Source organism: Camarhynchus parvulus, chromosome 1A, assembly GCF_901933205.1.
Source record: "Camarhynchus parvulus chromosome 1A, STF_HiC, whole genome shotgun sequence".
NCBI classification, from domain to species: domain Eukaryota; kingdom Metazoa; phylum Chordata; class Aves; order Passeriformes; family Thraupidae; genus Camarhynchus; species Camarhynchus parvulus.
The window spans coordinates 37,053,831-37,080,054 of record NC_044586.1 but is presented as its reverse complement, the minus strand read 5'-3'; the positions used below and the strand labels follow the sequence as shown (position 1 = coordinate 37,080,054).

At 39.3% G+C, this 26,224-nt stretch overlaps 1 protein-coding gene across 8 annotated transcripts in view; it reads right to left on the bottom strand.

Moving 5' to 3' along the window:
• GRIP1 (glutamate receptor interacting protein 1) overlaps positions 1–26,224 on the bottom strand; it is a 315,370-nt gene that overhangs the window by 25,143 nt on the left and 264,003 nt on the right. For 6 of the 8 annotated variants that reach the window (XM_030961011.1, XM_030961017.1, XM_030961010.1 and 3 more), the window contains 9 exons: positions 24,026–24,173; positions 22,267–22,436; positions 17,812–17,967; positions 16,928–17,080; positions 11,892–12,078; positions 10,473–10,618; positions 9,373–9,453; positions 1,829–1,898; positions 1,419–1,564 (listed from right to left, as the gene is read on the bottom strand). In XM_030961011.1, coding sequence (XP_030816871.1) covers positions 1,419–1,564; positions 1,829–1,898; positions 9,373–9,453; positions 10,473–10,618; positions 11,892–12,078; positions 16,928–17,080; positions 17,812–17,967; positions 22,267–22,436; positions 24,026–24,173 — 1,257 coding nt within the window. Of the gene's footprint in view, positions 1–1,418; positions 1,565–1,828; positions 1,899–9,372; positions 9,454–10,472; positions 10,619–11,891; positions 12,079–16,927; positions 17,084–17,811; positions 17,968–22,266; positions 22,437–24,025; positions 24,174–26,224 lie in introns of all 8 variants that reach the window. The other 2 variants (XM_030961014.1, XM_030961015.1) reach the window with 2 other exon arrangements.

Here is a 26,224-nt window from a genome sequence, read left to right as displayed (position 1 = left end):
AAGTAAATTAATGGCAAACACACAAAGAATTATTTTAACTGAGATATACTTTTTATTACACCTTTGCTACTGTTATGCCACTAAATATTTTTTCTTTAACATTTGAGGAGACACTCATTCATTTCAAATTTCAAACTACCTGAAATCTGCTATAAATACTTTCATTTACGCTTTGACACTTAGTCAATTCTTACAAGAACAATTTGTACAAAGAATTTTTTTTAGTAGGTTTATGAGTTTATTCCAGTTACACTTGAATCTGTTCAGTTACACCAATCATGTCTGGATAAAACACTGTAGTTGTGTGAGAATCTTGGTATAGATACATATTAAGCAATGTGAGTGTGTAAAGGAAAACTGTGGCATAAGAATCCCACTGAGACTAAAATCTGTAGCAGATACTGTGGTGTGCAATGCCTAAGAGAGCAAAGATCTCTTTTCCATGAGTGGAGACCAAAATCCCCATTTCATTTACAGCAACAATTTGCACAAGGTACTAAATGCAGCTGCCTTTGCTTTGTACTATAATACTGAGAAGATACTTGGTTTGCTTTCAAAATCAATTAGGAGGGGGAAAGAAAAAGGAAAAGAGTCTTCTAGTGCAATTCTAAACAGCACTTCAACAGCTGCACTTAATTTCAAATAATAAAGTGTGGCAGGTTGTGCCTTTTTGCTGTGAGAAGCTCTTTTTGTAAAGAGCTGAAGAGAAGTGAATCTTCAGTTTGTGCTTTTGTGTAACACTGTAATACAAACACCAGCAGTAATAGCAGTTATAACTGTCTTACTTCCTTTGCCCTACAGTGCATAACAGAACTCACTACTATAATCTCCAGATACCAATTCTGCTCTTATGGAATCCACAGTGGGGAAGACACAAGACTATTAATAGTTGTCTTCCTTTCTGCACAAAAAGGTGCAGAAAATTATGGCAGGTCCATTATTCCATTGGGCTGATCAGACATGGCTCCCCCATCAGATATCCAGCACAGTGTGTAAAGTACTACTTACCTTGTCAAAAGTCAAATTTTTAAGATTATGGACAAAGCACACACTACACCACTTCGCTGGAGAACTGAAGCCTAGGTATCCACACTTTGCTAACCATGATTCCAATTTTAAAAGCAGAGAAAATCCCAATACTCTGGTAAGAAACAGAACAACTTTATATGGCTGCACCTGAGGGCCAATTGTCTTTTCAGTGAACTGAAGACCTAATTTTGCAAAGCAAGCAATATAGCCAGTGAGGAAATTCAACACTTTATATACCATTAAAATTGTTTTTAGGTGACATTTTCTGATTATCATTAGCATAAACCAGACATGTTCAGAAAAAACATTTCACTAAAATAGAAAGGAAATCCCCTATGCTCTAGAAATCCTGAAAATCCGCAGGAATCTGCAATAGTCATTGCTAATACCAGAATTATCTTCGTCCTTGCGGATCTTTAGCTTTACAAGGTCCTCGCAGTGCTGGAGGATCTGGACAGCATCTTCCATTGAGCAGTTGTCAAGTCGAATATTATCTATTGCCAGCAACTTATCACCCAGTTCCAGTGTCCCAGTCCTGCAAACAAGCAAACAAGCTTACATGAAACTCAAGTAACGTTAAAAGAAAGGTATCTAGAAAGGTCTAAACGTTATTATAGAAACAAGATGGATTTTTTAGGACAATTATTTCTTAATATGCCTTTTATTTTCTAACTTTTCACAGAAGTTTTTATTAAAAAAAAAAGTATACAGTCTCTTACAAGCTCTCTCTGTTTCATTTGAATTTGGCTGGTTACACACATAAACAGATTTTTAATGTGAGCTTTTTTGGGAATCTTACCTGTGAGCAACACTTCCTTTCTTGATATCAGAAATAACCAGAGGGTCCCCTGGTTTTCTGCTTGATGGAGCTGTAATAAAGAATATATACAGACATTTGGTTTTGTTTCTAGATATGCAGATGGACTAATTTTGACCATAAACCAATGCTTCCTACACATTCTTTACTTGCATTATATTCCTCCCCTACCCCTAAATTATCTGAACTTCAAGTAAAAATTAACACCAGCAGCATATTGGCAAGACTCGAAACTCCTCAAACATTAGAAAATTTCAGTATTGCAGTGACTGGTACAAAGGGAACTTAGCCTGATATGTCTCAATTCTGGGTTAGACCAGGACAGAGCCATGGGAAGACACCACAGTACAGCTCCAGTGATCTATCATAAAATTCTGCACAGCTGTAACACATAAGGAAGATTTTCTGTCATTATAATCTTTCAGGGCAGCCACTAATGGTGATCTTTTGCCAGAATAAATCCTGCAATACCATATCCCTGTCCTACAGAGCTGCTCTGGCAAAATATCTAGAGTGGGCTAGTCCACATTCTTTCCATCCACTTCTGTCCCATCCAGTGCTTAAGGCAGAGGAATGAAGATAATGTGTCCTGGGTGAGAAGGAGGAATCACATCCAATAAAGGAGATGCTGCGCACAGTGGCCACACACCCCATTGGGCTGATACACTATTAGCATGTTTGCACAGGTGTAGCTCACAGCACACTGGTGTTTGCTTCACCGTAACTCACTGCTTCCTCTGAAGCAACCTGTGCCTCTTTCTAAGAGAGTAACCTTGCCCCCTGAACTGCTGCTGGACCTTAAGAATTGTGGACTTTTCCCAACTTTGTACTGGGGATGCCTACTAGAAGCTCTGCAATTCCAGACAATTTAGTAAAACTCCCACCACTCCTCTCCTTGCACACTTATCTCTTTTTGGAAGAATCTGACATTAATGGTCAGTTTTTCTATCTGTCACTCATGGTTAAGAACATGCTCTGCTCTTCAATCCCAGGCATTGCAATTCTTTACCAACTTGTGCAAAAGTATTTGACAAGTTTCCCTTGGCCAGGAAATTTGCTCTGCAATTTTTCTAGTCCTTTAGCTGCCTACGAAGCAGTTAAATACACCACAGGAAGTCAACAGTGCTCACTATCTACTCCCAGGGGACTGTTTCTTGCAGTGGCTACGCTGACTGCATTGTTTTGGAAAGTTCATCCATTTGCTGACAGAAGACTGCACTGTAGATCTGGTATGGCAAGCAGTCACCTTAGAATTTGAGGGTGAGGAAGACACATTGTTAGACATCTGTGTGGCACATGCTGTCTACTTCTGGGAAGAACATCACCTACAGCTGCTCTGCCCAGGAGGTGCTCCATGTGGTGAACACAGACTGACTTTTGGACTGCTAACAAAGAGTGTGCTGATAATAAAACATTGCCATGTGGTATAATGCTCTCAGCTCTCCTGCAAGCACTAATTAGTTTTACACATTTAGTATTCTTCAACTGCCCCACAGCATTCCTGCTCTGTGAACTGAGCCCCTGCATCCTTTCACAGAAGGTACCTTTTCAGCAGGCTCCCAGGCCTGAACTGACAATCACCCAAAAAACTGCCCTTATTGGAGGATCACCTACAGAATCCTGATGTCAGTTACTTTAGCAGCTCATGAATCTTCTCTTTGATGCAAAATGACAGATCTTCACCTACAGCAACCACATGGTAAATTAATAATGACATTTCCAACACAATACGCTGACAGGTCTTGTTAACCTTAGCTGCCCTGGCTGAGACAGCCTTTGAATGTCCAAAGGAACTGTTCAAGAACTGCTGAAGAGCCATATTTCAAATGCAATGTGAAAGTCCAGAAGACAGACATACAAGGACTCTGAAGAATTTTTAGAAATTTGTCTAAACCAGCATGCTTTCAGGAAATGATTATGTTGCAATTCAGAGATCAGTAATTAACTTTTTGCAAGATACATTATTTTCATAGCTTGTTTCTCATACTTTCATGTCATGGGTCAAATACATTAAAACTCCATAATTTACTTGAATCCTTTGGATTTGTTTTACCAATTAGTATCTTGTTAAAATTTTAGAGTATCACTTTGGTGATTTTTTAATTCCATGTTTTTACCCTCTGGGTTGCCTTACTCTGAAGTTATAGGCTATCCACTGCAGACTAGGGTTTGAGTTTTGAAATACTTTTCATGAAAGTGTCTTACAAAATTACCAGAACTAAGAAAACAGTTCATTATTGTTGTAAAAAGAAGAGACGAGGAACCAAAATGAGGGAAAGAGCACAGCTCAAAGAGCAGAGCCACAAAGTACATGTGGATGCAAAGATTATGATGCTGCACAAAAAGTTATCACAGTTTCAAACTGAGGAAATGTGAACCAGCAGTTTTTAGAATTTTTTAAGATTTCTCCTGGGCTATTATTTGGTCTGGAGAATGAAAGCCTTTTGGTAGGCACCAAACAGCTCTGTGTGAAATGAATCCCCCCACAATGAGAAGCAGATACACCACACTTCATTTTGTTATTGTTCAGTGCTCATGGCATACTTCCTACAAATTATTCAAGTTGTGTTGCAGAGATAAAATAATGAATTTCCTCCAGAACTTTTGGACCTTTTTGCACATTACCACAGGCTAAGATTGTCTCCCAAACACTGGTGAACAAATGCTGTCTCCAGCAAGAAGATTGAGTATTACTCTGATTTCACAGATAAGCAAAGGAAACATAGGAAAATTTTGGTCAAAGTATGACAGTTTTCAGTGAGCAATTTGAGATATCCATGCCTTTATATCTCACAATAGTTTGTAGAATATAACAGCTTCTATGTCTGAAATACAACTACTGGCACTTTCAGCAAGAGCTGCTGACAAGCAGCATTTCTGTAAGTGCAACCCCATGATCTCAATATTTCTGCATAAAATCAAGCAGTCACCTGTGGAAAATCTCCACCCCCACTCCCAGAATGACAAGTCTTTTGCAGAGAAAAGAAAAACCACCCTAATCTCTCCAGGGTAGCATTAAACCACCTTGACCATGAGATTGCCTCCTTTGTCTTTCTGCAATCCTCCATCTTGTTCATTATGCAGCCTCCATCCCCTTTGTTACACATCACTGTTTCATCTATCCCCAGAGAGCAGAGAAACCAGAGATCCAGAGGGAAAGCAGTATTTGACCAGTTCATATACCCACATCAATTAATGCAAGCTTGAAGTGACACTGTACAGCTTCCAGTCTCCACTTCAGAATTATTTCTGGTTTTAAGAGGCTGTTAAAAGTAAAGCACCTTATCACTCACCCATGTCCAGCCTTTTTGTTCAAGTCCCAGCTGTCCCTAATCCTGATCACAGTTCAGTCTCTCCCCTCATTTGCTGCATCTCTGTTACAGCTTTCCACTTGTTTCCTCTCCTTGCCCCGTTCTGCTTGTCCAATGAAAATCTCATCTTCTCTCTTCCCTGTTCCAGCTGTTAGTCTTGTCCAGCTTTTGCAGAGACCTTAGAGTCTGCATGAATAACTACAAGTGGACTGAAGAGTGCATGAAGTTGTACAGGTACGATATTTAGTGTTGCAGCTAAATGGCTACTCTTAGGCAAGTTGGTTGCTGTCTCTCTTTAAAATCACTCCTTGATCCTGGTCTCCCATCCCAGGTCTCTCTACCCTATTCTACTACACTTACCCAGCCACTTGAAAGGAAGTTCAATGAAGTGTTATCAGTTCTGTGTATCAGCTGTTCCATTATGTTTAACAAAATCCTCAAACAATGCTCCTTGCTTATTTCACTGCTAACTCGAACAAAACCCCCCAACAAAGTGACTTCAACAGATTTTGGAGTGGACATCTCATCCACCACCCAGACAAAACCCACTACTTTCAGCCTGGCTTCAAACTTTGGGGTTTGATCAAGCTCTGAACAAAATGAACAAACAAAGGAGGATGCTCATGTGATGGAAAAATACTTTTTATACAAAGTCAGTCCATTTATCCACAATGCTGGTTTACAGCTACTAGACATTTTTAAGAATAGCATAATTAATAAATAGATAAAGGAGCTTTTAAAAATTACACTGATGCAGCTCTTTTGTTCCTTAAGTATTTGTTCATGTGGAGCAGCTGAGAAATCTGTTGATATTTTTCTGTCTTGAAAAGAATTACCTGTAATGCTTCAAAATTAAGTAGAGCTTGCCAGGTGAAATCCCAAAATACAGAGAAGCATGGTTCAGAAAATAAATTCTCATAGTCAATGTATCTGTAGATATTTACAAAGTTTGTTTCTGATGAAATACAGAAACAATAAAGCTGACTACAGCATAGCTGCTAGACAAAGTGACTCAGAGAAACTGATGATAGTTTGGGTGAGATTCTGATATTCTTACCAGCTTTGCAGCTTCTTATCCCTTGAGTAGTCCCATTAGCTTCACAGAGATTATTTATGAAGCAAGGTGCTGCAGTTCATTACCAGTAAGGATATCAGAATCTTACATAAGACAGAAAAAAGAAAAGGAAAGGGAAAAAAAAAAGCTGTTAACTACAATTACCAGAATCCACTAGTAAGTCATTTTACTGGACATCACTCAATGTTCTTGACAAAAAAATAATTACTCCATGATAAAGTAGCCAGTTGCCTCAAAAGCCTTTAAAAAAGGTTTTTGTCTTTGAAAAGAAAATCTATATTCATTACATGGTTTCAAGTCAATATCAATGGCAAATAAATTGAAACAGCTTTGAGTACTACTAGCACGACTTGTAAATGTTCCTTCTTCTAGGGAATGATTCTGCTACAAAAGCATAATCACATGCACAGCAACACTCCTGTGTTTAATTTGGATGATATAATTTTAAGAACTGAGACCTCTATTTGCTCCAATCAGGTAACTGGGTGTGAAACTAGTGATATGTGAAGCATTAAATATAAAGTCACGTGTATTTGCAAAATATGAAAATATGAAATAAAGTCTTTATTGAGTGTGAGTATTTGTCATTGGTAAAATTAGATATTGCAGAGCTAAGGGACAAATGCTGGACTGCAATGTGTGTATGAAGCAGTAGGCAAAGCCACTATACTGGGAGATAACTGACATGAACTATCCAAAACTCAGAGCCCTGGATTAATATTAACAATGATGTGCATGAAACTTTCTTCTGCCCTGCTTTTAAGGGGTTATGCTATCTAAGACGAATTTTAATGTTTTCTGTTATTTTTCTCTTGCTTTAATAAATCTGTAACTAAAGAAAGTCTCTTCTCCTATTACAAGTCTTGCTTTTCAAAGACCATGAATTAGCTTATTTGTCTTTAGTGTTGTGTGTCACCTCAGATATGCCTTCAATAAAGCACCGGGTTGCAACTCTGTGCAAGCTCTCTTGGCGCTCATTACCACAGAAAATGATTCCAAGAAAGAGAAATAAATTCCTCTTCAAGGATCTCTGATTCCTAACAGCTGACCTAGAAGAACTCTTGGATTTCAAAACAGACAAATGCTCACATGCCAGCCCAAAGTGAAGTTGCACTTCCTGTCTGACAAAAAATGTCTGCCTTGTCTGTCAAATTACATAATTTCCTGACTTTCCTATATAAATCCCAAACTAAATGGGGGACATGGAAAGTAAGAAAGGTGTTTCTCTGTAATGTTTTAATAGCACTTTCTCATTTACCATTAACTCCACCACCTTGAGAAGGAAGAGGATGAAACAGGTCTCTAGCCCTTTTAAGAGATCAAGTTCACAAGTGAATGAATCTGATCACCTCCATCCCCCCTGCGTAAGATATACCAACTCTGCCAAATTTCCTTTAGTATTTGTTTCTTAAAAGAAATCATACAGCTTTCTGAAAATATCAGCAATCAATGGCATGCTAATGTGCTAAAGTGTCCTGACAGAAATTTAACAAAATGAATATAAAATGCTTATATTCTTCAAATCATACTGCCTTATCTAGCAGTTAATTAAGTAAAACAGAGCAAAACACTGAAAAGCAAGTATGACATGCAGCAATTCAAGAATTCTACCAGTTATTAATATAAACCCTTTAAAACCATGTAAATAATTTATCCTAGATAAATTTTATATGAATTAAATACTATCAATGAGACCATTATATAGAAGAGATAATTTAAATATTAAAGATACTGCAGTATATTCACAAAAGCAGACGGCTAAGACCAACCACATGTTACTCTGATTATATAAAGTACTAATTTTATAAAGCATTAATTTTTTGAATAAATTCCAGAGCAGTAAGGCATGCAAAGTTTGAAAGAGGAGTGCTAAAAACTAAATTCCAAGAACATTAGCTTTCCATTAAAAGTTTATTCCTACAGACAAAAAAAAGTAGATGTCTGCATTCCAAAAAAACCACAAATCAAATTACTAGTAAGATCATATTTTTTCAACAACCTTACAAACCTTTATCAATCTTAAGAATAACATTTAAATAGAACAGCCTTGCTCCAGGTTCTCTCATTTCTCAATATTTTCATTTGCACAGATACATGCAGACCTACGATTTTCCTTCAAATATCACATCTCATCTTACAGAGTCTAACAGTTCCTCATTCAAGTGTACAACACAAACAAACAGGTCTGCAGTGTCTCTCATTTGTTCCTGAGCTGTAATCCTCAGCACTGAGATCCCCGCTGTACTTCTGATTAACCATATTCCACTGTGCTTGTGAGAATACAAGACAAAGCACAATCTTCCCCCAAGACACATGAAAAACTCCAAAGGAAGACTAATAGCCTAAGAAAGGCCACAGCCATAAAAGAATGTTAATTCTGATGACACCAGATTCTGCAGTGTCAAGCCCATTAACTTTGATATGGATTGTTTTTCCTTCCCTCAAGAGCTGAATTCAGTATGCTGGAGTTCACCTGGTCAACATCCAGTTCTAACACATTGTTTTACTGTCTCCTCACAAAATAAATATAAGAACACTTTTAATTTCAAACCACAGCAACAAATACCTCTTGAGAAACAGACTGATGCCAGCTCTTGTGACTTTCTTCAGCAATCTCCGCAATCCCCAGTGAAAGGGGATTTTGCTGTGACTCACACATTCAGGACTGCCCACAAGTTCTAGAGACTGAGGATGTACCTGGGTTCTGAAGCAGAAAATAACCCTGGGTACGTGGATCCTCATGTCTGTGAGACCTTTCAGTGGGGTTCTATTCAGGAGCCTGTGAGGGATCATGACAGACTCTGGTATAAACTTCCCAGCTATGGAAATACTTTTGCATGGACCCAATTCTGTTGATTTATTTTTTTTAATAAATAACTTTAATTGGAGTTAAATATTTACTATGCATGTGAAGGAGTAAGTCAAACATTAGATTTGGCAAACTTCTGACTTTGTTAACTACTTGAAGGGGAGTATAAATATATTACAGAACAGCATTTCGAAATGGAAAAAGCAGTAAAAGAAGCTGGAAAAAGGAAAAATAAGTTTATACCAAAAGAAATGTTAGTCTGCAGCTACAAGATCTACTATCTGCAGATTATCCCATAAACGTGGTCTGAAAAATAGGCCCTTGTACTTACAACTTATGGTGATGCCAAGTTCCACATTATGCTTCTTTGGTAGTTTCACATGAAATGTTCCACTGCTTGGTATAACTGATTCTATAAAAAAATATTTAATATGTTAGATAATTTATAAGGCACAGCAATTCCACAAGCATGGAACTATGCATGTAAGTTGATGAAATCACACCAGAGTCACAAGACAGGGATAAAACATGGGTGCTAAAATGAAGGAGGTATGATTTGTAGCTCCACTGGTAATCTCACAGTTACTCAATTTTTTTTAAGGGTTAACTGGATTTGTGGAGATTGCATGGGCCAGCAGCCAGCTGAGACTGCAGGTTTTTAGCTCATATGCAAGTTCTGTGAGCACACGGGAAAATTTCACTGCTGGCAGACAGCTTTTAATTAAAAGGACAGGAGATTGAGTTGTAAGGATTTCTGACCTTTGCTGCTGCAGGACCAGCACTTATTTTTAACTGTCCACTAAGGTAACTGCCATGGGTTTAACATCTAGGTGGGAAGAAAATGAATCCAGTGGTGCACACACATAATGTGTACTTAATATACACAGTTTGTGATTTCATGGGTATATTCTGTATGCTTAAACACATTAGAGAATAAAGGAATGCCATTAGTAATAATACCAGAAAAATTAACAATGATTCTTCTTACCTTTATTAATTAATTAATTTTCTATTATTTTATTTAGAGATACAGTGAGTGAAACACCTCCAGTGTTTTTTTTGTTTATCCACCCTTTTTAATACTTTTCTGTCTTGTGAAATATTTCATTACTTGGCCTGTAGAGGACTTGTCTCTGTTTAGCAGAACATTTCTATCTCAGGCGAGAAAAATGTCTGGAAATAACTCAGAGGAGAGACAGTCACCAGATCTTACTACTGGACCTGTCATTTCTATTTGCTTTCAGAGGTATACTGCAGGGCTGTGTGAAATGAGAAAGCTGTACAAGAAACCATGTTTCTAACAAGTCACTTGAAAACTGAATGGTGTAGATGTGAGAAGAAAACCTCTACCTCAGATTCCTAACACTTGCCATGTACTTGGGATTTATTCCTTCGTTTTTCTTGCAAGACAGAGTAACAGGACATTCATACCTGCAACATCAAATTCTATTTCCAAAGTGACCTTGTTGGTGATAGAGGAGTCTCTGAGCAGTTGATTGGCCTCATCAAATGTGCTGTCTTCTGTTGGGACACCATTTATTGACACTATTCTGTCTCCTATTTGCAGCACCCCACACCTTGGTACAAAACAATACAAAACAATCATCAGATGTGCATGTTACCAGAACCAGCAGTATCACAGAATCATTTAGGTTGGGAAAATGCTTTAAGAACACTGAGCCCTGCCATTAACCCAGCACTGACAAGTTCACCCTTTCCATGTTGATTTGCCCTATTTACATGTCTTTTAAATACCACCAGGAACTGAGTCTGAACTTCTTCCCTGGGCAGTCTGTTCCAGTCCTTGACAACCTTTTTCACTGAAGAAATGTTTCCTAATATTCAATCTAAACCTCTCCTGGCACAATTTGAGGCCATTTCCTCTTGTCCTGTTGCACGTTATCTGGGAGAAGAGACCAAGCCCCACCTGGCTACATCCTGTTCTCAGATAGTTGTGGGGAGCTATAAGGCTCCCCTGGAGCCTCCTTTCCTCCAGATTAAACACTCCCAGCTCCCTCAGCTGCTCCTTGTTAGAGTTGTTCTTCAGCTCCTTCACCGGCTCCACTGCCCTTCTCTGCACCTCAATGCCTTTCATATAAAGAGGGGCCCAGAACTGAACACAGCACCTGAGGTGTGGCCTCACCAGTGCCAAGTACAGGGACATGATCACTGCCCTGGTTTGGCTGGCCATGCAGTTTCTGATACGGCCCACCTGATGAAACACCTTCAACCAGATGCTGACGGATATTTATGGCATAGCAGCTCACCAAGCTACCTAGGCACAGAAGCTGCTGCCCCTTTGCACCACAACATTATCTAGCACTCCCAGCATGGGTCACCCTCCAGGTGCTGGGACCCAGGAAGAGGGGTCTTCATGCTTCCACCCCACCCATGGACATCATCTGTGCCTCTGACCCTGGGCTGCAGGTGAAATGGTAGCTGGTGCTCGTCTGTGCAGCTGCTATCATTCTCATGACATGATTAAATACATATATAAGCATAAAAATGTAATTGAAATAATTAGTAAGTCAAAATTCTGGTACTCTTAAGATTTGATTCTGTACCAAAGCTGAACAGAGCTGGATATGCTTTCCCCCTGGCACACTCAATTATCACTATTTTGACTTCACTGATTTTTCTGGGTTTTTTTTTTTTTGGCTTTGTTTTGCATGAATATAGCTTCCAGTCTCCTTTTGGAGAACTCTGTATGGTAAGAACACTAAGTGTATTACTTGCCCCACTCCACTGAGCAAGGCCCTGCAATTTGTCACAAAGTGAAAGAGAGCAAGAAGCCCAAAGTCCCCGAGGAACGCCCATGGAATGCACTCAGCAGCCAGTTCAAGAGCTCACCTTTCCGCCGGACTGTCAGCCTCAATGTAGGAAATGAGAGGTGGAGAGGACAAGGTCTCAGTAGCAAACACACTACCCTGGAGCTGTATCCCAAACCCCACTATGGGGTCAGCTGTCAGCACCACTTCCGTGGTTTCTGTGTGGACGACCTGCCCAGCCAAACCAACAGTGCTAGAGGCTAAAGACACTACAAAACAGAGCAGACCAGGAGGAAAGACATTCATATACAGCAGAAGTTCCATTGCTTTTTGAGAAAATCGTTATTTACAATAAATCTAGTCAATGAAATGTCTCTTTAAAAGTCAATTTAGGCCAGAGTTTATAAATTATGCATAAACAGTTATGGCATATAAGATAATAGAAAACATCTGGTTGTATGCTGGAATGCAAAAAGATAGCTCTTGTTCTGAGTAAAATAAATGTGTTTGACATGCCCACTCTAAAAATCTCAGGACATCCTTGAATTCTGTTCGCATTGGGTTGGAGGCATGGACAAGCAGAATTTCAACAGGAACTAAGGCAATTGGAGGCACAAGCCCAGCTGTTATTCAGGCAGATTCCTCTTTTGAACATCTCACAGCAATTTATTGCTGTTAGCAACAAAGCACATGAATCAGGCAAGAGGTAAGGATGCCTTATTCCTGTACATGTTTATCATAAGTCAGCAATTTGTCAGGCTAACTGGGTAATGTAAAGAAGTTGAACAAACCACACTGTTTTGGGAACCAGTCTGTCTCAAGGGATTGTGAGAAAAAAGGTTCTGTGGGGTCTCTCAAAGCCACTGGGGGACCCTTCTATGAGAAACTCAGGCTTTATTCACATTTTTTCTGAAAGGCTGCAGTACAGATCAAGACAAAAACAACACTGAGATTCAATAAAATTACCTGTGAAAGGAGGAGACTGCACCTTTGCCTCCTTGACCTCTGTCTAAACGTCTGTTGTACTATGGTTTGAATTCCCCCAGTGACAAACTATTGCCTTTCATGTCATACACGTCTGCTAAGAATTAGGTAAAAAAATCATAGTTTATTTGAGGGACAGTTTACCTGTGCATTTTTTTTCTCTTAGATGCGGGAAAAAAATGTTGACATTATAGACAGTATTAGCACAACTGCAAAAATATGTCAGAGGTTATATAAGTATTTTCCCACACTATGGGGCTGCAAGCATTAGCCTTTTGCTCTATATCAGTCAGTATAAATCTGATTGATATGGCACAGTTGGCAATGGCAGATCTTTGCAAAATTTTCACTTGCCAAAAAGCTCACAAGTTTCTGTTTTCTCCCAGCAAAGCTCCTTCCCACTCTAAAACTGTCTCTTCCAAATAACTGCGAATTCTTCCTCATATCTTAAGTTTTCTTTCTAAGAATTGTGCATCATTTCAGATACTCAATAGCCTCCTTCTTACTCTTTCTTTTATCTGCACTCAATAAGACATGCTTATACACAAATGCAAATACTAAAAATCTGTTCTTAGGAACTTCCATCAGCTTTAGCATTTACTGCATCTGAGAAATAGGTTTCTCCAGCCCTCATTGCTGCACAGGCTAAAATATAACAAAACCAAATAAATTAATAGAATACCTAAGACACCTTCCGGAAACATCTTAATTTAGGGCAAAGGAAAAGTTCAATTTTCCCTTTCTTAAAAGTCATATAACAATTACTTGTTAACTTCATCTCTCTTTCCCATTGCGTCCCTCCATGCAGCAGGTATCTAGTTGACTCTGTAACCTTCTTACTCTTTTTATAATGTCCTAGCAGGAACCTAAATATCTCATAAAATTTATTTCAACCTTCAGGACAGCAGAAGTTTTAATTCACATTGGGAAATTAAGTCACTATCAGTGGGATTTAAAACTCACTCTGATAAACATTTTGATGCTGTTGACGCTTAAGTATGACAATTAGGAACTCCTTCCACTCCAAAAGAAAAGGAAAGAGAAACAGGAACAAAAAAAGCCCCTCAGAGATGAAAATTATCCTTTCCTAATCATGTAACAATAGCTATCTCCTAAGATTCTAAATGCCACGGGTACCCAAAATGTAAAATGTCACAGGTACCCAAACCCATGACTTAGAGCACATTGGCATTTGTAACTCAACAGTAACTGCTGCAAGAAACACCGACATTTTTTCGAATTTTTACAGGCCAGGAAGCAGCGCTGCTGATTTTAAAAGGGGACATGGATGTGTTTGTATTTCCAGTGAACACTGGTTGCTACTGCTAGGGGTACATTCCAGCATACTTGCATAGTTCTCATCTAACTCTTAGCAGCATTCCTGGGGGCTAGTTTGCTATATGCTCTGCAGTTATGTAAATTGTCATTGTGAATTTGAAGATTATGCACTTGTTACTTTTATGCCTGCAGTTATACAAGAAGCAGAACAAGATGTGCTTCAAGGTGCATCTATGGATTATTATGCCTCCAGTCTCCCACTTTGACCCACAAGAAATTGAAAAATGTTTGCAATTCCTACTGATAGCTGTTGAGAAAAGAGCACCTGTGCATGTCTAAAACCCTCTTGAACTTCTACCACATATGCAATCCTGGTAAAGTAAATTGGTATAAATTATGTCTCATTTCCAACCACTAATAGGGACCTAATGCAAAATACTTCAGGATTTAAAACTTTAATGAAATAATAATCTAAGTGTTTCCACAATGAATCCCACACCTTAAACAAACAAACAAACAAACAAACAAACAAACAAAAGCAGAAGAAGAATAAAACCTGAAAACAAGTAGCAAAAAAAAGCTTGTGGCAGCAGGGCATGCCCTCAATTTTTACAGCCACATATTTAGAAAGATCTGCATAACTAATGCAATGATCATTAAATCATGACCATATAAGTCTTTAACCCATCATGCCATCACACTTCATCTTCATGAATTATGCCATGATCACATTATGTTGCGCAAATATTCTTAAATAATTGGCAATGTAAACTTTATAGCAACCTAGGTATTTTTATTCCCAAGTAACATTCTAAAACATTTATTAAAATTTACCATAATAAAACTCTCAAATGATCCAATTGGATTACAGAAAAAAATCCCACTAAAATTGAAGACTGTGCTACTCCTTTTCCATGAAAAGCACAGCAGTCAATCTACCTGGTTCTCATGAGTCTCCCACATGGGAGAGGTTTTCCAAGTCTTTTTGATGGATAGTGGAAAGATACAGGACTGGACATTCTCTATCCTGGCCCACTGCAGGACACTCAGAGCAGCGTGGGTCTCTAAAGTTGGCTGTTATTGCTGTCACAAGGATGGGTATAAGTCACTAACAGAGTAAGGAACTCTGCATGGGCTGAGAAGCAAACTCACAAAAAGAACAAACAAGTCTGGCTGGCCAGCCAATTCCTCTAAAGCCAGTTCCAGTCCAGGGTTGTTGATGTAGTCCCAGGTTGTAATAAGGCACTGACCACTCAGTGATGGGGCCAGTTTCAGGTATTTATCTACATCAAGACCTCACAATGTGAATGGGTAACAAACTACTGCACAACTAAGCATTGTCCTAACTTCTCCTATCTAGAGATTTGTTTACTTATAGCAGCTTGTCATCCCCAGGGCCTTCTGACTTGAAAAATCTTGTAGGTGGGCTGCAGTACTTATGTGACTGTTCCCCTAAATGCCACATCACTGGCCTTATTTTGAGTCTTTCAAGATAACACAGACAAGGCTTCCTTGAAGGAAAAATATCTGAAAAATTTAACAACACAAACTACAGCTGTGTCCAAGATCCATAACAGGATTAGCTTGGAGGATTTCATCCTTCGTTGAACAGCTAAACGTAGCACAATTGATGAACAATTTTTTGCATTGATTTTACTATTCAAATCAATTACTACTAGTGTGATGCTACTACTGGTTCTCACGTGCAGAGGAGAACACGTAGGACCTCTACTGATACCATAGCATGACAGACACAGTATCCTCCCTTGACCCAAAAGAATGCATTAGAAGCTAACACGTCAATAGATGAGCTGTGGAAAATGGCTGATTGGATTAAAAACAAAAAAAGCACTTACAGGCAAATGTTATGCAAAAATATGTGCTTTACAGATGAAATAAGAACAAGCAAGCAACAAAAACTGCAAGAAAGCAAAACCTCAGTTCCTCTCTAATGTATTCTCACAATTCTGTAGTGATTGGCCTTGGAAGCTGCTGGTTTGTTCTGGTTTTACTATGACCATGGGGAATCTTTAAAGCACAGCAGCAGTGCTGTAATGTGCAGCAGCTCAGTTCTTTTAGAGTGGACTTCTGAGCATTGTTACCTAGAGCAAATAATTTACAAAGCAGCTCTCACCTCCCTGCTCTGGAGGAACTGAGCTGCTGTGGGTTGCACAAAGACAGACAAGCCAAAAGAGAGGCAGCACTCCCATGGAGTCTGGGAAAAAATGCACTGACACAGCCACACTCTTTCCAGCCCAGTGAATGCTCAGCAATATGCAAAATGGAACAGCCTGAATAGATCTGTTCTGGCTTGGGAAATGACTGACTCATAGGCAATCCATGCTTTGAGTCCCAGAGAGTGGTCAAATGAGGCTATTTAGTCTTCACTGTAACGTGCTCTCCCTCACCAAAATAACTGTACAGGTCATGGTGTAGATGTAAACATTAGAACTACCTACGAGGTGCTGTGGCAAGCTCTGCCTTCCCTAAGGTGACAGCTGGTTGAGTTTACCAGCAATCTGTTTTTGACTATTCCCTAATAGACATAGGAAGAGTTAAAAAAGGAATTTTAAAATCACTTCAGTAATGGTATAACAAACTCTTCCAGCACTGTCTGAAAAAAACATTCCTTTATAAATTTCAGATGAGATAGTTATGCTAGATAGCATCTACTCATCTCGTTTTAGCATTGGACAAATATTTTTACCCTTGTGTTTCCCTACGTCTACCAGGAACTCTCTCTTCTGTCTAGGATATATGTGTTTAATTAAGGTACTGTGCTTTTCTTCTGCATCTTCCCCCTCCTCCACCCATCCATTCACTGCACATTTTTGAGCAAATGCAGTTACCACCTACAGGAGCTTTTGAAGTCCTTCTTTTTCATCCTCCGCCTCATCATTGTCCCCCGTGGGCTGGTGGAGTAGAGGCTGCGAGGCAAGGTCCCCATGTTCAGGGAACTCAGGCTGTATGCACTCATGGAGGTAGGAGAGAAGGATGAAGACACCAGAGCTGCTGTAAGAAATCAAACACTTGGCATACAGCACTCAGTCTTCACAGAAGAGCGCGGCACATGCCTGTAACTCATCAATGAATCAAACATTTTATGTATAGGCTGTGTATGATGCACAGGAATGCTTTGTGCATTTCCAATAACAAAGACATTAAACCACACAGGTGACCCTAGGAAAAAGTAAAGCCAGCATTTCATGACAACACTTGCTGGAAGCTAACAAAGATAATGTAGACACAAAAGTTATATTCGTAGTATACAACTTTAAGAAAACCATGTGAAATTAAACTTTTCAACACATATCCCCAAACTAATGCAAACCAATATATCTAGATACACTGATTTTAGAAATGCCTTTTTGTAGTAGGTAATTTCTGACAAAGATTTGCAAGCAATGCTTTGCATTCAAAAATCATGCTTTGTATACACTTTTCCAATCCAATGGTCTACTCATACATAGAAGAAGAGCTGATTCATTCAGAATTTTCAAGCCTTTTCCTGTCTACAAAGGCTGCTTTGTTACAGAGAAGAAAAGTTGTAAAATGTCAGAAATAACCTTGGCATGGCTATGAAAAAGTGTAGCATCCATAAAACTGAAAAGGTTTTACAGCCTGAAATGGGAAAAGTATGAGTGAAAGAAGAAGGAAGGGAGGAGGAAGAAGAGAGAGGAGGAGGAGGAAGAAGAAGAGGAGAAGTGAGTATGTCAGCAGGAAAAGATGTGGAACATTACGAAGGCTTTTTTGAGGAGGCGCTTTCTGGAATTTCAAGGCTGGCATCCTGCAATGGTCAGGGTGGTAGGTGTTATAATGGTGGTAGGTGAGGAGGCTGCTCTGGCTGTTGGCACACGAATCCCACGTAAGTTGCCTGTTGCTTCTTTCAACTTTCACTGCCCGCATGAAGGGATGATGGAAAATCAGAAAACAAAAGGACCAGAGAAGAGGTAAAAGTAACTGAATTGTGCAAACAAAATAAAAAAAAAACCTGTAAACCAGAAGTGAAAGAAAGAAAATAAATTGAAATTAAAATAAAATAAAATAATAAATAACAAATAACCTGGTCTTGTCTTTTTATCACAGCGTTCTAACTTGAGGAGCAGAAATAATATTTTTTCTCAGAAAAATGTTTCTGATTGAGTTTTTTTTCCTTTTTTATATTTATTTTAAAAATTATGGTTACTGAGTCGATTTCTAATCTCCTTCTGGCTACAAAGCTAAGATTGCAAACTTTCTCAGAAAATACTAAGATACTACACATGACCACTAACTGAAGGTTAATAACTCTCTGCTTGCATTAATCTATTTTAAAAAGACCAACCAGATACTTTACATGGCACTGCCTAGAATGGAGATGCTTCTCTGCCATTTCAATTTACTGTATTGACATTTTAATTTTGCCACAATCTACTGCTGGCATTATGCTATTCTGTGCAGTAAATGAGTTCCCAATGCCAGCAGCAGGAAAACTCTATCCTGAAACCTGGTTAATAAAGAAAAGAGGTCTTATTGATTAGCTGGATTTGCGATTTTGTATTTTTGTTTTGTGGTTTTTTTTTAACTTGATCTTCAAAACTTTAAAATTATCCTTCACTGGATGAAATTTGAGACTGTATTTAATTATTTAATTGTGGGTTCTATGTGCCGAAAGTGAAGACTGGTATTTACTGAGAGAATGGGAAGCATTTCAGTTGTCAAATCTTAAAGGAAAGGGATTGAAGTCTCCCTTGATTAAACACAGCATATTCATCATTAAATTCAGCATGTCTGTATCCTTGCTGAGCCATATAGGTACAGTTCAAACTGGGAAGTATTCACTGAATTTTTTGTCTTAAAACACCAAGGGATTTGCCCATACTACAGAATCATGGAATGGTTTGGGTTTGAAGGGACCTTAAAGACCATCTTGTTTGAACCCTGCTACCATGGGAAGGGACACCTTTCACTAGACCAGGTGGCTCAGGCCCCTTCCAACCTGGCCTTCAACACTTCCAGGGATGAGGCTGCCACAGCTTCTCTGGGTAACCTGTCCCAGTGCTTCACCACCCTCACAGTGAAGAATTTCTTCCTAATATCTAAACTAAACTGTTTCTAAATCTGCTTCTATAAAACAGAGTTTGCTGTCTTTGTCCCACGAGCTGTATTACCTGTGCCCCTCTGCTACCTGCTATACCTGAAATGGCTGCAGACTTGTCTGTCCCCATGCTGGCCTTTAACAGGAACCCAAAACCTTGAGCATTTAGGTTGGACCTACACCTTGTGTTCATATCTTATTCCATGAAATAAAACAAGGGGGGGAAAAAGGGCAGCCACTACAGCAAACCCTGTGCTCTGGCAGAAGGGAAGCTGTCCTTTGGTTTCGCTTTGTATTACATGAGCACTGATGTGCTAATTGCCTGACTGTATCACCCCTTCTGACTCAAGAGTGATGCCTATCTCTGCAGGGTGGATCTATGGAGTGCATACCAGGGAAGGGACAGGGAAAGGGGAGCACAGGGGCTCACCATGTCCCTGCAGCCTGGTGGAGTGGTGGAGACCCTGCAGGCCCTGGAGCTGCCTGACCTGGCCCTGTGTCTTCAGTCAGATTGCCCTGGAGTTACATCCCTCCGTGAGAACACTGTGCACTAGCACGTACTTGAATCAAAAGATTTATTTTTTTGCCCCAATATCAGATATCAAAAGTAAGGGAGGGGTGCAATGTCAGCACCAGGCTGGGTCTGTGCCCCTTGGGTTCCTCACCCACTGGGACCACCAATCTCAGGGACTTTGGAAAATCTCATGTTAGCCAGAGAAGTCCCAGAAACACCAGAAGCAGCCTGATATGGCCTTATGTGTCTTAGAGACTTAGCAGGTCCTCTCAGATGAAATCGTCTCTTCAATTACATGCACAGACAGCGAGATTTCTTAACTTTAACTACAGTGAAAAAATTAAAATCTGATAAGAACAATGTGGCCAGGTGGATTTTCATTATTTCCAAGCCGCTGTGAGCCTTGTTTAATTAAAAAAACTGCTTCCAGCAGGAAATTATCTGGCAGTCCTTGAGATTTTTTCTTAATGTTTTATTTTCATGCCGAGAGTAGAGATAAAAATGTCCTACAAAGTGGGAAAGTACACAAATTCAGTTTGCTCAGCTTGTAGAAGGATGGTCCCAATTCAACAGAAGTTCTGTAAAAGAAAATCCTTTTGTGTGTAACCATAGTAATTTAGCGGTAACTTCAACTTTTCCAGTACAGGGCTGTGTATAGTAAACATAAAACTAATGGGGCAGCAAGAGAAATGAATGTCAGCAGCAGAGTATAAAGAAAAAAAACATGAAAAAGAATCCTATATTTTATAGAGCTCTTCACTTTATTTTAGGGCTAAAATTTCAGTTTATTTTATATACTGACTTTCCTGCCTGTTTTAAATTCCTAACATATTCCCACAAGACCAATAACTGAGCTCAGCAGGTACAGCCCTAATGACTCAGCTTATTCCAGACAAAGCAAAGGAGATTTTCACCTTCTGCAGCCTCTAGGTCATAGCACACCCGATAAAAGGTTGTTTCTAAGAGGGAACTTGCTTCCATAAAGCTTGTTACATCTTGAATTGGTCATGATATTGTGGTAGCACCTCCTGGTTAGGGGCTGGAATGGTCTGTAAACATCCTAGTTATTCTGCCTTACTGAAGAAAGCAACTGTATTACTTTAGGGATACTTTCCCCCAAAAGATGCTCTTATAGAACATCATTTGCTGATCACATCGATATGATTTAGTAACAGACAGTTCTTAACTCTGGCATAGCAAGAGCATTTCTTTTTCTAAGCATCTACACTGGTTACTAAAATATTAACAGCATCAATCTGTTAGGAGTGTTGCTTAACAAACTAACTGCTTCAAGTAATACAATCATCTACACAAATCATTGGCCCCAGAATTTGTCTTCCCAAAAAAACAGTCTTCAAAATTCTTTAACCATCAGAAATCAATTGCATGACATCTTTGCTTCAAAAAAAGAGAAAGATTTGTTTGCAATGTACTGTCGTAACTGAAAGGAATGGAAGTACACTGCTAATTTGGGCTCCAACTCACTCTGCTCGTGCAGTACCACCCTGCTCCTTGTGGCTCTAAGCAGCTTAAGTAGAAAAGGGCAAGAGCCGAGTACAGGGAGGACATGTAATTGCAAAGGTTACTTTTCTTTCACCCTGGTCTAGGAGAAACAAATGTCTCCTCTGTCACTAGTTCAGTATTCCCACTCTGAGAAACTGTCTAGAACACTGCTTATCAAGGGACAACCTGGATGTTGCATGGATGTCCCAGAACACTGACCATCACTGACATTTCAAGACCGCAGAAATCTTGTCTTGGTCTAGAGGAGGCAGAAGCACAGTACCATGGGCTCAGAAAAATAAAGCCACTGGTTCATGCTGCAACACATGTACCTATTCTGTGTATTTGATAACCCTTGTTACTGTTTTGATGTCTATCAACATGTGCTATTTCAGACTGAATTTAAGGATTACTGTGAATTAGCCACTTACTCACAATTAGTTAGAAGACAAGACAAGACATTTTACAAACATTTGATTTGAGAATGGAAAGCCATTCTATTCAAGCATATTGGTATGAAGTAAGAATCACAGTGAAAAGGTCTGCAATCCAGGAAACTGTTTCCAAACAGTTTTCATAAGCCCTGACAGTGAACCTGTGAAGCAATCTCAGAAGCACTTTAAAAGATGATGGCAATAAATAATAACGCCATTAACAAGAGAAAGTAAGGGAGGGGTTTATGTATTTTAGGGGAGAACAGGTGTTATTAATTGACCACAACTATCAAATCAATATGCTGAAAATAAGTTGGCTGTGGTACTACTTCCCCAATCTGAATTTAAGAATCAATGTAGAGATTAATTTACTGAAGTATCTCATAGCACCCCCAACAACCGCAACAGTAGAGTCAACAGGTGTCTTTATGTACATTTGCAAGTTTGCAGAGGTATTTCTTAGCAAAACGTTTCCCTCTCTGGCCATAGGAATCTCAGAGGGTTCATTAAGACGAAACACAGAGCTGCTCAGAAACTACAGAAGCATAACGTGGGGAGCTGAAACAACATTTACAGACAAAATTGCAGCGATAGCTTTGATCATTCAGCATGGGCAAAGCACAAGAAAGCAAGAGAAAGAGGCATTTGGTGCTACAGATCCTCTTACCGTGCTCTGGGCCTTTCAGTGCTAGCCGTGTCTGGTGGTGGGGAAGGATCTCCAGTTTGACGTTATCAGCTGCATTAGCCAAAAACTGCGTTGCTTCCGCCAAGGTACAGTACTCCATGCTGGTGCCATCAATGGACAGAATATGGTCTCCTACATGTAATGCACCACATCTATATAAAAGGGGAAAAACTTGGTATGATCAGGTATGCTATTTGCTTGCACAATGAGTTTTTCTGCCTTCAAACTGGTCATGACAACTATGAACGTGTTCTTTTTTTTCGAGAGACATTTGTGTTTTGTAGGCACTGTCACTGGTCAGACTTTAACTCTATTAGTACAAACCTTAAAAACAATTCCGTTAATACAGTATATGCCAAGACATCACTCACAGAACTGCAAACTGCAATGGGGTAGCTGACTCTAAAATATATGTGAATGGCAGCAGGATAAAATGAGAAGAGCTTAAGGAGACTCAAATAACTTGATCACATATCCCTCACACAAGCACCCAGTTCATCATTTTTTGAGTTATAATTCAAACATTTATTAGTACAAAAGCTGTAAATGATGATGAAATTATGCAGTAGTCAAACAAATAATGAAACCAGGGCTAGCATGGTGACTCTAGGAGTGGGGTAGGGAGGGGGCTATCTGCTAAATTTTGCTGCACTCAAGAGACTGGCTACTGGATGAGTTGAGAAATGCAAACACAGCAGTCAGCATCCCGACGTACCAGTCAAGTGGACAGCTCCTTTAATTGGTTACCCCCTGCGAAATGGGAAAAAACAGAGGGAGAAAATTAAAGCATCCTGCACCATTGAACTGGAGAACACCCCTGGATCAATGGCCGTCACTCTCAAAGTTTCTACTGTAGGGAAAAGCCCACAGAGGAGCTGTAGACTCACTGCTACAAGTGGGTGCTACCAAAAGCACCGTTGCCAAAAAGGAGTTACAAGGTAGGGTGACTGGGGACATGCAGGAGGAATTTGCTGCTGAAACGTAATATTAAAAAAAATTTAAATAGAGATATGAATATAGAAATATATTGTATATGTATAAACACACACATACACACACACACACGCCCCAGGAAAGATCCCACAACTTTGTTGCAGAGGATCAGACCACTGGGGAAAAAATCTCTAGCTATAATTTTAATGGTTTAAATGGTTTTATTTGAAGGTTTAAATGAAGTGGAAATATTACAGCAAAACAATTTAAAAATACAGAAGCCAGTCTTCCTTATACCTCACTTGTATTCTAAAATATCAGTAGAAGAATCCAGACATAAGGAGTTCCATTTCACTGTGCCACAAGAATGAGTGATATATCCTAAAAGAACACTCCAAGGTTGCAAAGCCTCAAAATTTACTTCCCTTGACAGCTGTTCCATATGGTGGGCTTACTTCAAGAATTCCAGTGGGTTTACTTTTTTTTAAATCCTGATCTCTGCCACGGGGTTACATTTAACAGCCAGACTCCTGTGCTGCACAGTGCAAGCAGCCAGTCACGCACGACACGGGGGCTGGCTTATGTCACCGAATACTACGTGGATGAGCTAAAGTAGGTGGAAGCCTGAGACTCGGCAGTCTGGAACAGCCAGCTGACAAAGCGCTAATTTTAAGACATGCAACCTTGAGAGGACCTGGTTCAGTTGATTTTCTCAACAAAGGGAAGGGTTCCTTTAAAACTAGACCAAACAGAAAAAGAAGTAAAATGGATGCATGGACCTGCAGTGTCAGTCCTCTGTCACACTCACCTGTCTGCAATACTTGCAGATTTGATTTTGTCTATGACAATGACCTGTTTGTTGCAGCACATCGAGGTAGATAGTGCAACCCCAAGAGCAGCACCAGGAGTTTTGGCAACTTCAACTAGCAGCGGCCCAGAAGCTGTTGCTACTGAATCTGTTAAAATTAGACAACAAAAGATCAGTATTATACCAATGTGATACTTATGCCATTTTCATGTTTCCCCAGATAAAATCTCCATGGCTATTCTATTTCTCTGACCAGAAAACATGCCACTTCAAGAAATACTGGAACAGCATCATTTAAGGAGACAATAACCAGCTCTTGATGCTGAAAATGATAAAAGCAAGAGGAAGTTTGTGATTCTGGGATGTCCGAAAGTTTCAGAGTGTGTCAGAATCAGAGATGGACCAGATGAGGGAAACAGGGTGCGTTAGTGAATCACTCTCTTGAACAACTGAAGATAAACATTACCTGGAATTTAAACAGACATGCTGAAAAAACAGAATTAATTAAAAAAGTCGAAAATTATCTGAAAAACATGAACAAGTGTATAGGTTAGAGAAGGAAGCAAAATTAATTTTCACAAAAGAAGATGAAGGTCTGTAGATAGCACCTCTAATAATCAAAGGAAGATAAAGAAAGGGTCTACAAGAAATCCTTCACAAAAGAAAGGACAAAATGGTGCAAGTGCAGGAGGCGTGACACCTATACACAGTAGAAGTTAAAGCAAAATATATGTGAGGAAGTTCAGAAGAGTCTTTTAGCATCCTTCCACTGGATAAAATACTGCCTTACAACAGGACATAGACAGTAAGTGATCAACACTGAATAAAGAAAACAGGAAAATAAGTTGGAGCAACAGTCATGATCGATGACTGTGGTGAGAAACTACCCCAGAGAACAAGTGCTAGACACAACAGAGCAAAAAGACAGCAAGCTTCTTCCTAAATGCCAAAACAAAGCAGGCAGGGATCAGGGTGAAGTACATTCTGGAGACTGGCTGAAAACTCCTACCAACCAATACCCATTGATCAATAACTCAGTGCAGTAAGATACAGTAAGAGAAGATGTCCTTTAAGGATATTAAAATATTGAGACAAACAAAGTGCTACCAGAAACCTTTGGAGGTGCTTACAGTCAGAGTAAGAAAAAACCGAATAAATGAAGACTTATGTTGGATCAAAGTTACCAAATGTCCTGTCAGCAAGCAGGAGAGATTGGTATTCACAACCTACTGGAACCAGCTGTGAGGATACAATGGCAACAATCGTGATGTGTCTCAGAAGACACTATGATTGAAGCTGTGAAAGAGCTGCAGCTGGGCTTCCAAGTATGGAGGAGAGGACAGATATAAGATACTCCACTCAGTCTTAAATCTAAAAAATTAGTCAAAAAACCTAATACTGGCACAGAAGAGACAGTAAAACTGTATTAGGACACAAAACTAACAGCCTATATAATAATACAAGAAATTGAATGAGAGGCTGGATGAACACTCAGTGAAGGTGCTCTTCCTCATTAGAGTGTAATGTAGGTAAACTGCATATAGAAATGGAAAAAAGGTTGGATGGAATAACATACAATACCAGAAGAGTGTCAGTTGATTATTATAGAGCTCCTTTTTCTCCCACAACTTGAAATAATTTTTAGATTCCTGCTGGTTTTCTTTTTTTCTTCAAGTTCGAAATCTGAGGGTTTGAAGGCAAGATTCAGCAATTTTGAAAGTGGTCATTAAATCTGAGTTAACAATTTCTGTACACAACTAGGGTTGAATTTTTAAAGGCTCAACCTCCACAGGCACTACAAAATAAGCTGTTCCACAAACCTGAACTGATGTTTAAATTCTGAGCTAAAAGAATAGAGTCCACCCAGTAGCATTTCTGCCTGGAGCTTCAAGCACTAACTAGCTTTAAAGCTGGATGAACTGCCCTCAGCAGTCTTCATCTTACTAACTAAAGTTAAAGTTACTAACTTACCTGTCTTTCTCTTACTAACTAAAGAAGGAGTTTATCACAATGAAATTCCTGTCTTAGATGACTTGTTTAAAGGTCTAAGTAAGGCAGGATTCACACAGTGCCTTGCAAACAGCCAAATAAGCATGCGCAGCAGAGCAGAATTTAAGTATTCCTTATTCCCATTCCTGCACTGAGAAGCAATTATTTTCATCTTGAACGTTCCAGTGGTTTCTGGAGCTACACACAAGT